General features: G+C 38.9%; 1 protein-coding gene across 2 annotated transcripts; it reads left to right on the top strand.

Annotated features, from left to right (window-relative positions):
• Positions 1-398: 398 nt before the first annotated feature.
• On the top strand, positions 399-8,112 carry LOC131693051 (uncharacterized). Of its 2 annotated transcripts, XR_009306143.1 has the most exons (4): positions 399-5,883; positions 5,966-6,148; positions 6,207-6,507; positions 6,565-8,095. XR_009306143.1 is itself a non-coding variant. In XM_058980533.1 (3 exons), exons 2-3 carry the CDS (start codon positions 6,485-6,487, stop codon positions 7,184-7,186), a joined length of 645 nt encoding a protein of 214 aa, XP_058836516.1. In that variant the 5' UTR covers positions 5,660-6,148; positions 6,207-6,484; the 3' UTR covers positions 7,187-8,112. The 2 variants fall into 2 exon arrangements, 1 of the variants encoding a protein (XP_058836516.1); XM_058980533.1 differs by having other exon boundaries at positions 5,660-6,148; positions 6,565-8,112.
• The last annotated feature ends 3,839 nt before the right edge of the window (positions 8,113-11,951 follow it).

Below are 11,951 nucleotides of genomic sequence, written 5' to 3'. Positions count from 1 at the left end.
TCCATTCCGGTCAGCACAGCATGATGAAAGTCTAACAAAATGCGATCGTCGTTAATGGTAAATATACAACATTTGCTGCATTTAGACGAGTTTGATTGCATGTTACATGTGTTTTCCTATTCTACTTCATTGGTCTCTTTCTTTTGTACTTGTATTAGTTTGCTTGTATCTTTTTTTTCTTTATTCGGGATGGTATGATTCCTTTTATTAGTATATACCTACTATACGCTATCTATACTCATACAGGTACAAACGCTCGTGGCATTCGCGATAACACAAACTTGGTCACAAAGCGACCATGCAATTGCAATAATCCACACATAATTACACCCACGATTTCGCCAATATGAAAACATCCCGGTAGTTAAGTAAACGTAGCATTTTTAAACTTCCAAAGGCGGTCTCAGACATTAACCCACCACTCGCGCGATCATGAAACGGTCACGTCCGGAAGTCTTACCTCGGTCCTAGCAGTCTGGACTAATACCTTCAGTTGAACCAATGAAAAAGTGACGCTCATATTTACTAAACAACACGTTCCATGGTGACATGACCTGGAACTCCTGGGGAAACGGACTCTATTCTACAATCTGTACCATACACTAAAAATTAAGCATCAGATTCACGGTCCGCGCGCGATCAAACAAGAATACACGCTACATCATTATAAAATTAAAATTATACACGTGACAAACACGTTAATATGCAAATGCATGAGCCCTTCGCGACCATCCCCGCCACCTACACCCGCGATCTCGTAAACATGATAACATCCCGGTGATAAAGTGAATGTATCAGCTCCTATACATTTTCAAACGCGGGGTCAAGCGTAAACCTAAAAACTCCGCTCGCACGATCATGAATTGATCACTTTCGGATGTTTCTATCCTTGATATCAGCAGACTAGGTCCATGCCTTTAATTGACAATTAAAAAACTAAAACAGGTTTTCACCTAGATGCAATTGTGCCTTTCTCAATCATGAACACGAGAATTTTTGCGTTGTTTATGTTCATTAAAAGCTTACAAATGTACATATTACATTTTTATTATACACGATATGACAACTATATACAAAAAAAAAAGAAATCATTATTCGAGTTCTAAAATTTTGCAAAAGAAAAAACAGCCACTGTAATATTGCATTGAAAAAAGGTGCGAAATCGGCAAAGTCCCAAAAAGTCGATTTTTATAAAAAAAAATTCGAGGTAACATGAAATTTCGACGTTTCATGCATTTTAAAGATGTTTGGCATCAAAAATACGAATTCGATTTCTGAAATTTCCCTTTGAAAAAATTTCGAGTTCCGGCTCATATGATATATGACCGGACGATTTAATCTATATTTCCGGACCCATATAAGCGATCCATACGAAATTTTATAGACATATGTGGGGATTATAGGGGAATATTATAGCTATCATTTGGGACAAAGTTCGTGAAAATCGGCCCAACCATTTCCGGGAAACTGATGTGAGTTCGTTAATTTTCAAATATTGCCGCTTTTCCCGGGCACTTCCGTAACCGTCTATGGTGGTCAATGTAGTCAACGAAAGTTTGGTTGGCCGTCGGTGACCTAGAACTGCAAATTTAAGTTGTTTGAAAGACATTATAGCGAAATTTTTACCTTTTTTGCTTTCATCGGAATATCGGTTTGAATCGGAATTTGCTATGTGATCGCACGCCACAACCTGTAACTCCGGAACCGGAAGTCGGATCGTGATGAAATTAAATAGCCATTTACGAGGGCGCAACACCTTTCATTTGAGACTAAGTTTGGTTGAATCGGTTTAGCCGTCTCCGAGAAACCGATGTGACTGTTATTCTGAATTTGGATACTTCCGTCGGGGCTTCCAGAACCGATGATAGTGACCAATGTGGCCAAAGAGACTTTGAATGGCTGTTAATGACCTAATACTACAAATCGAAGCAGTTGTAGTCATATTTTGGAAAATGTTTTACCTTTATACATTCATTGCAGAGTTTATGCTTAAGCCCTTTGCGATTAATAACGCACACCTACGCCCGCGATCACGCAAACAACATAACACCCCGGTAATAAGATGAACGTTTAAGCACTTACGAAGTTACAAACGTCCGTTGCGATTACGTCCGGAAACCATTACCCTCTGTCCTAATAACTTAGGTCAATACATTCAGTAGGACCAATCAAAAAATAACGCTCATATCCACTAGACAACACGTTCTACGGCGACATGTCCGGGAACTCTAGTGATATGGAAGACCTAACTTTCTTCTAGCATCTGAGCCGTACATCAAAAATAAAGTATTGGATTCACGGTCCGCGCGCGATCATTCAAGAACACATGCGAATGTGCGAAAGGCACACGGTTTTAAAAAACAATTTATACACGCTAAGTTACATACAAACGCACACGCGATCGAACACGTTAACGTACAAATGCTCGAGTTCTTCGCGATGATACACGCGATCGCGAAGTCCCTACGCCCGACATACCTGAACCGTACAATGAATATCACATTCAGAATCACGGCTCGCTACAATTGGTCTAAAGCAGTGTTTTATTGGGCGCCATTGCCTGTCTCGTCTGCAAATTGTAGCATGTGATTTTGACGGGGAGCCCTTCCGAGAATCTAGCTCTATAGCTCCAGTAGGACAACTCTCGAAAAAAAAGAATTTATGCATGCAAGCACATGCGACAAATACATTAACATACGAACACTTACGCCCTTCGCGATAATATACGCACACCTACGTTCGCGATCGCGCAAACTTGATAATATCCCGGTAATAAGATGAACGTGTTAGTATTTATGAAGTTACAAACGCGAACACACAAACGGCCGTGTTCGCGCGAGCATGAATCGGTCTCGTCCGGAAATCTTTATCCTCCGTCCTAGCAACTTAGGGGCCGTTCATAAACGTGGACTCATAGGGTGGACGGGTGGTCTAGCAAAAATTAACGTTTGTCTACGAGGGTGGAGACGGGGGGTCTATTTGCAAAAATATGCGCAGATTTTGATTTTTTTTGTAATTTTCGTATTACTAATGGGATTTAAAGCGAATTGGGTTCAACATACTAGTCGATTCAGCTAGATGTATTTATGCAGACACTTCGAAGCTAGTACACTATTGAAGTAACTTCTCTTTAGGCAACCACTCAACCCAGAACCCACGTAATTGGACAAAGCAACAACCTTTCTTGAGTATATTTAGATATAGTAAAATTCAAACTGATTAACTCCAGTGAACGCTTTGTTGTAGAATTCTAGGAATAACACAAAATGACAGTTCTAAAGACGATCTCCCAAAATTCCTCTCCGTAAAAGATTTTGACTGTAAAATCCTGCAGTCGTGAATTATCATCTCAGACACCACTAGCAGACACGCATGGACCATTAAATGTATGAACCAGTTAAAGTTCAAAAATGGTCAAAGTTAAGCATTAAAACCACCATGATAACAAGAAACGCCCGATTTTTGATTTTGAGGTAGTCTAATTTTTTAAATTTTTAATTTAATAATTTCGGTGACTCAAGCTGTGTAGTTAAACTTCTACAACAAAGCGTTCACTCGAGTTGATCAGTTTGAAATTTCTTTTGAAATCGTTTACACTAATTTCAAAATCTTGAAACACCCGTTAAATTTTACGTTTTGGCCCGGCGCAAATCCTGGCAATCCGATTCTACTATATAAATATTCGCAGTTAAGGTTTAATACTTAGCGATAATACTTACTTAGGTGATATGACTATTGATTACATAAGAAAAATAGATATTTTCGGAAAGATTTGGATAGTTTCGTCCCCTTAATCGAATAAGACAATTCAGATTATCCCATTATCTTAGAAATATTGAAACTTGTTCACGAAAATTGAAATTTTGCGTGCATGTTTAGTTAAATATTTCATTCTAGATAATACTTAACATCGACAGTATAATTTCAAATTGTTAGCTAAAGTTTATCAATTTTTACGCTCCACTAATGCTCAAAAAGTACTTGCTAGCTTAGCAATCATGCACTGTTGGTAAAAGTAGCATTTCAGCTAAACTTGAATTAGTTATAGCAATAGGTATATCTTTTGAAACATTCTTGTGTGACTTACTTAGAAAAGAAGTATTTCGCTATAAAAATATTTGAAAGCACTTTTAAATTCACACTTGTATTATATTACATACTACACGGTGTTCTTATAAGTCCAACTTATAGTATAGTGAAATTAAAACGGAAACCTTTCTCAAAACTGTAAGAAATTTATAAAATTCGACATACAAGTCTTGTATTTCGGAGAAAATTATTTTGATTTTATATTTCCTTAAATTGATACTCATTGATTTGAGCAGTAGTACACAAAAAACCAATGTCAAAAGCTTTATTCATCAATGTTTGTTTTTGTTCTTAATATTTGAAAAGCTTGAAAGAAATCTGAACGACTCAGGTTAAATTTTTATTTGACCGTATAATGTGCTTCTTGCTATTTTCATATTTTCCACAAATAAAAAAATCGAAAAGTCTACTTAGCCTTTAGAGGCGGAGGGGGTTGGCAAAAGTCTACTTATGTCTACTAGGGAGAGGGGATGCTGGGTTCAAAAAATCTCAAATTTCGGTCTACGTGGGTCCCTTAACTTCCTACATTTAGTTGGACCAATCAAAAAATAATGCCCATACTCGACATGGATGAACCTCCAGTTTAAAAACCGGTTAAAATTAAATAATTCGTATGCAAGAGTATCCGTATACCGCGACGTTCAAGATAAAAAGTCGGTTAAAAAACTACTTTGTAAGAATCGGTTAATTTTTCCGGTTTTTATACTGAAGGTTATTTAATCCGACTCTTACAGAGGAGAACCTCAGTTCGATTTTTATGCTTGAAGTTTATATCAGAATTATACATTCAAAACATTTGAAGCAGGTTTTACGAAGCATGTTCTGTCCTTGCGATTTTATTTTGGGTCGCTCATATCCACTAGACAACACGTTCCATGGCGACACTAGTGAACTCTAGTGATATGGAAAAACTCACTTTCTTCTTGCATCTGAACCGTACACCAAAAATTACGTATCTGATTCACGGTCCGCGATCATCCAAGAACACATGCGAATATGCGAAAGGCACACGGTCATAAAATATAATTTATACACGCGAAGTTACATACACGTTAACATACGCGACATAGAAACTCACACGCGATCGAAAACGTTAATGTACAAACGCCTAAACCCTTCACTATGATACACGCAATCGCGAACTCCCTACGCCCGCACATATCTGAACCGTAAAATGAATATCACATTCAGAATCACGACCCACTGCAATTGGCCTTTAGCAGTTTAGTGGGTAACATCTCCCGTCTCGTTTTCAATTGTATTGTTAGGAGTCCTGTCGAGACCCTAGCTCTACTGCTCCAGTAGGACAACTCTCGAGAAAAATGTACTCTGGGTTTTAACTGGAGTGTGCGGCGAAGGGTTACTCCCCCACATATCGCACAACCATGTCCTAACCCCAACTCGTTAAACCCCCTCAGATCCCTCTCCACCAGTCCCATCAGACTACCACCCCATCAGACCCCGATAATCTAGGTCAATCCAATCTGATCCCTTAGATAAACAGCCAAAACAGTGTACCGTATTATTCGTATAATCTATTCAAATTTATTCACAGATTCGTTTTTTTCAGGTGTTGAACGTGATCATGGAGTTCGGTAATTTATTTGTTTTCGTGGCACTTATTCAGGACTTTTTTGGTAGAATTGTTTACACCTGATTTCCATGATAGTCCACCCTGGACACTAATCCAGACACATTAACCTGCCCAGAAACCAGTGTCATGCAAACTCGTTCGGGTCCAAATGCTTTCCGAGTTTCAAAGTTTTGCGATCGTCTAAATATTTCAAATTAATGGTAACGATAAACTTTGTCGGATAGAAAAACTTTCAGTATAGTAATAGTCTGTATCACCTGGCAATCTGACTTCCTTGAATAGCACAAACCGTCGTCATTTTATATCCTTGCATTATGGAAATTGTGCAAAATTCGGCAGGATACGACCAGCACCGAGCTATATGACAATTGGTAGTGGTCGAAAAATGCAAGTGTTACTCCGGAGCTCCTATTGAACCACTAATAATCTAATCGTTGCACAATTATTTCGTGGTTAATTTGTGTGGTTTGTTTACATTTCTGATTCCTGGATCCCCAATTACCAAACTTTTTTTTCTTTCCAGGAAATGAACCACTACGGCAGCCGATACACGTCGTTCGCCTTTGCTAGTGGAGGGATCGCTGGCAGAGGCGGTGCCCGAGGGGAACTGAGCAGTGGAAATTTGAGCAGAAAGCTGAGTAGTCCGATGGCAGAGTCGACACAGCTGGACAGCAGCGGTATTCGGGGGAATCTTTACGACAGTCCGGTACGACAGGTTGGAGTTGGGAAAAGAAGCCTACCTCTCCGTTGCAAAATAGCAGGACAAATTTTAGAAGCAGCTGAACGGCGTCCGGGTCCAGTATGGATCGATTGATTGATCCTAAGTGAGTTGGCAAGTTTACACGTCCTTTATAGGTTCTAATTCAAGTTTAATTTTGCAGGATTTACGCGGATGTTCAGAGCCGAGGATTGGTTAACCGGTTGGTAAAGTACCACGATGAAACGCAATCGCCGTTAAATAAGAGTCAATCGATGACTAGCCTGTACTCGAAGCCGGGTCAATTTCCTGTGTGGTGGAGGAGAAACAATTCTTCGATACCATTGGTTCGGATTTCCCCGTCAGAGAAGTCCGTGTTTCAGGCTGACACAAGGTGGAACATTTTACGGGAGGGATCGTTGCTCATTCCGGCGGAACCTCATCTGAAGATGGTCCAAACACATAGACACGAGGATGAGATTGATGCGGAAAATAGTGTGATTGCGCCTTCAACAGAACTGGATGCCGATTGGATTAAGAAACAATGTAAGGAGGTTGATTCAGGCGAAGCTGGTACGAAGCAAGCTCGGGAAATTACATACACGGCTTCGCCCCCGTGTCGAAGGTCGGCGAATCAGCAGCTGCAGACGAAGAAATTATGTAGTAAAAATAATATCTCAAGTTCACTTAGCTCGAGCCTAGTGATGAACACTCCGAAAGTGGAACACGTAGCGCACCGACCGGCACGATTAAATGTGGATGTCTTTCTCGACGCCGGCAACATTGAATGCGACGGTTCCAGTTAGCATGATTGAATCGAGCAAGCCGGCAAAATTAAGTAGGATTGATTCCGCCCCTTTGCCACAGATTACGAGAATTTTTCCGGAGTTTCAACTGCATCTGATGAAATATCCGCCACTAAAACTAACGTTTAACAAGAAATATAACGTCCATGACATGACGAAACGGTGGTTCGACCCCCGTCCACAGACAGTGAAGGATGATGATGATAAAGTAGGCGGACGAATCAGTTTCATTAAGCCAAAGGATAAATCGCCTATTATGAGCAATGCCAAGGTTGTCCTGAAGACGTTCGAGCGCTCGAAATCATCGTTGATTCTGAGCTGCTTGAGTGATGATTTTGATGAAGACGAGGAATCGCCTATAGTTAGGCCATCGCAGGGTTCATTTTATACGATAGACACCACGGATGCACCACCGAAGGTTGCAGAGAAGAAACGGCTTCCGTCCCGATAATGAGCGGTATTTCAGCAATAGTATTAACTATTGCCCGATCAAGGATCCTGGCCTAGGTAAAATTGATCCATCGAAACCGGTGGAAAATGTAAAAACGATAGAGCAACCGAAGTAACCCACGGGATTTGCTTTCGGATGTACAACTGCTACCGTCAGCTAGGCTCCGGTTACAGCACATCAAACCGATACATAATTTGCATTTGGGACGCCCACTTAACCGGTTACTGCTAAAATCAAATCATCGGAAATACCACGTATCGTTTTCCTGTGCTTGGATTTCGATACGTACGGAATCGGACGGCATTTATCGCCGATACCATTTTATCGGGAAATAATGCGATTCGAGGTATTAATCACACGCCTACATCAAAAAATTATATACTTTGCAACTAATATTTTAAAAAGCCTGACGCTAATAAAAATTTTGAATCAAAAAAATATTGCTGTTTTTGTTTTTATTTGAAAAAAAGAAAACCCAAACGTTTAAAATAAGAAGAAGAAAACGAAAATAATGAGCACGACGATCGCCCGATTTTCTATAGTTCTACATCGGGCTCACGTCGGTCCGATTACGTCGATGCGTTTGGCATATTTGAAGGTTGACGCGGTTCATGCAAATGGTGCAAAATTGCAGGATATAAACCCGATATCCTGCTCTGATCGGCCCGTTATCGGGCTTAGTCGGCCCGATCATCGGCCTGATAATCGGGCCGATTGAGCTCTACAAAATTTACTGGGTAGTGGTGCAATTGTGCTTTTCTCATTTGTCCAGACTGTACTATAAAAGCCTCTACTGTCGATTCACAGTAGACGTGAAGTATCAAATGACAGATGTACGAGAATAAAAGAGAGATGATAGGTTAGAGATAGGTAACCGAAGAATATATTTCATTCCTTTATCGACCTGATGACTGTGCAGTTCACTTTTTTACATCTCCCGAAAACCAAAGTACCGCGAGTGCAACTATATTAAATCTCCCAAGATTGTTCAGTGGCGACGAGGATAATCATCTTTACACAGTTTTTTTACACTCTGCACACGGAGCTAGTGCAGCTAACAAACTTTTTTCCACCACCGATTAGCAAAGTGCAGCGTAAGTAGGCATTCGATCTCCGGAGAAAGGCGAGCAAAAAAGTGACGCGCCTTATCAAGGAAGCCATTGTAAAAATCCGCCGCAAGTGACGATTAATCGACGGCTGGGAAGTTTTGGTAGCCATCGGAAGTTTTTCTGCGTGCAGGTGTAGCGTCAATAAGATCGACGGAGGTTCGGTGAGGCAAAAGCAAAGCTTTTTCTGAAATTTTTTCTTAGATTGTGTTTTGAACATTTTTTTTTTTCTCGCTTCATGTGGGGACGATTGTCTATTTTCAACAATTTAGCAGTGTAGTGCGAACAAAGGATATTGTTCTAATTAGAACAAAAACAAACAATAAGAGTATTGCTCTAATTGGAACAAAGAAAATAATAAGGGTGTAAAACAATTATTTGAATTTAATAATAAGAGTGTCTTTTCCATTATTTTATATAGGCAAGTTTCGACGGCTGAATTCTGGTTTCGGACGGCTGAAAAACAAGTTGTATTTGTACCACGTGGAAATTGAGGTTAAGTTTATCCTTGAAATCTTTTATCTGCTGGCAAAGGCCGGACGTTCCATCTGGTAAGTCATTTTACACCTATTTTTGCTTTGGAATCGACATTGATTGTGTATTTTTACGCATTTTCTTCCTTTTTTTTATTATTTTCGATAATTGTTTAATCAAGTGAGATTTATTAAAATGAGTTTGGCTTCCACAATCGAGCCCTACCGTAAAGGTACTCCTTTCGGGGACTGGGCCGATCGTTTAAATTTTACTTTCGAAGCTAATGAAGTGACGGAGGCGAAACGAAAGTCTCACCTAATGAATCTTTGCGGTCCTTTTGTGTATTCACAATTAAAATTATTGTATACTAAAGACGCTCTCGTTGCGGCGACGTACGGTGCAATCATCGAAAAGCTTAAATTGAAATTAGATAAAACTGAACCTGATTTGGTTCAACGTTTCCGCTTTAGTAACCGGGTTCAACAACCTGATGAGTCAGCCGAGGATTTTGTTCAAGCAGTTAAACTGCAGGCAGAATTCTGCGGTTTTGGCGAATTTAAAAATGTTGCTATCCAGGATAGGGTTCTGGCAGGGCTGCGAGATGAAAATTTAAAGCAATTACTTTTAAATGAAGAAAAGTTGACAGTAGAATCGATGGACAAGTTCATCACCACATGGTGTATGGCAAAGGACAATGCACGCACATTAAAAGTAAATCAATTTTTTCATTCCGGCTATGGTCAGTATCCCACTCACAGTCCATATGGTCCTCCTGAGCAAGTAAATTATATAAAGCGTCCAATTCATGACAGATTAGGCTTCCAACCATATGATAACAAACGAGATTTACAAGCACAGAACAAGTACAATAGGTTTAACACGAATAATTACAGTCAAAATTTTCATCGAGCATCTAAATACAATAAAAACACCGATTACCGTCACAATAACAACAGACACAGTAATTACAATAGCAACTATCAGGGAAACAAATTTAAACGAAACTTTGCCGATTTTATTTGTGATTATTGTGGAGTGAAGGGGCATTTAAAAAAGAAATGCTTTAAGCTAAAGAATATTAGAAGAGACGCAGTCAAATTCGTAGATACAGCGAAACCAGGATCGAGTGCGGAAAAGGAGCTGACAAATCTGATGGGTAGGATGGCAACGAATGCTAGGACCGACACGGACAGCGAGGACGAGTTTAACGAGTGGAATCCAGGTGAATTGCAGTGTATGTGTGTTGAGTCCTTGAATAAGATTAGCGAACCTTGTCTGACAAATGTCAGAATTGAAAATAAATTAGTAAAAATGGAAGTTGATTGCGGATCGACTGTTACTGTTATGGGTAAAACCCAGTACAGGAATCTTTTTGATAAACCATTGCGCAAATGCGACAAACAACTTCTGGTAGTAAATGGGTCTAAATTAAAAATAAAGGGTGAAACAAATGTTTTGGTACAACTGAATGGTTATGAATATGTTTTGATGATTCTGATTTTAGACACTGAATACAGTTTTCTGCCATTATTAGGTAGAAACTGGTTAGATATTTTCTTTCCTCAATGGAGGCGTTTCTTTTCTAATGAAAAGTTAATAACAGAGAGTATAAATAACGTGATAGCGCCAAATGGTGATAATTATATAGAAAAAATCAAAAGTAAATTTTCAGACGTTTTTAGGAAAGATTTTTCAACGCCAATCAAAGGATTTGAGGCAGATTTAATTTTGAAAAACGAGGTTCCAATTTTTAAAAAAGCATATGACGTTCCCTACAGGTTGAGGGACAAAGTTTTAATTTATTTAAATCAATTAGAAAAAGAGAATGTGATAACTCCGGTAAAGACCAGCGAGTGGGCATCACCTGTGATAGTAGTTATAAAAAAAGATGATCAGATTAGACTTGTTATTGATTGTAAGGTGTCTATAAACAAAGTTTTGATACCAAATACTTACCCTTTACCATCGGCAAGTGATTTGTTTGCTAATTTGGCAAACTGTAAGGTTTTTTGTTCCTTAGACCTGCAAGGTGCTTATACACAACTTGCCTTAACAGAACGGTCTAAGAAATTTATGGTCATCAATACGATTAAAGGGTTATTTGTTTACAATCGTTTACCACAGGGTGCATCATCTAGCGCATCAATATTTCAACAAATTTGGATCAAATATTAGAGGGAATTGATGGAGTGTTCTGCTATCTTGACGACGTTCTTATTTCAGGTAAAGACTTGGACGATTGTCGTAATAAGTTAAATTTAGTCCTAGAAAGACTTGCAAATGCAAACATAAAAGTAAATTTAGAAAAATGTCAATTCTTTGTCTCAGAATTGGATTATTTGGGACACATTATTGGGGAAAAAGGGTTATTACCCAACCCAGATAAAATATCAACAATACAGAGAGCAAAAGTGCCTAAAAATGTTAATGAATTGAAATCTTATTTGGGATTAATAAATTATTATAATAAATTTGTGCCTCATATGTCTTCCAAATTGTATTACTTGTACAATTTGTTGAGAAAAGATATAAAATTTAATTGGGACAAGAATTGCGAAAAGGCTTTTCAAGATAGTAAACATTCTTTGATTTCAGCTAATATTTTAGAATATTATGATCCTGGGAAGGAAATAATAGTTGTAACAGATGCTTCAGGCTATGGTCTGGGAGGTGTAATTGCACATACAATTGATGGCATTGAAAAGCCAATCTGTTTTACTTCTTTTACGTTAAA

The sequence above is a fragment of the Topomyia yanbarensis genome, chromosome 3 (assembly GCF_030247195.1).
Source record: "Topomyia yanbarensis strain Yona2022 chromosome 3, ASM3024719v1, whole genome shotgun sequence".
Taxonomy (NCBI): Eukaryota; Metazoa; Arthropoda; class Insecta; order Diptera; family Culicidae; genus Topomyia; species Topomyia yanbarensis.
This window is presented reverse-complemented; position numbering and strand designations above follow the sequence as displayed.

What these genes read in the sequence shown, in the direction of transcription:
- LOC131693051 (XM_058980533.1), top strand. Translation starts at nt 6,485, where the DNA reads ATGGATCGATTGATTGATCCTAA. An exon ending in GATCGATTGATTGATCCTAA is followed by an intron (nt 6,508 to 6,564) that starts GTGAGTTGGCAA and finishes TTAATTTTGCAG; the next exon opens with GATTTACGCGGATGTTCAGA.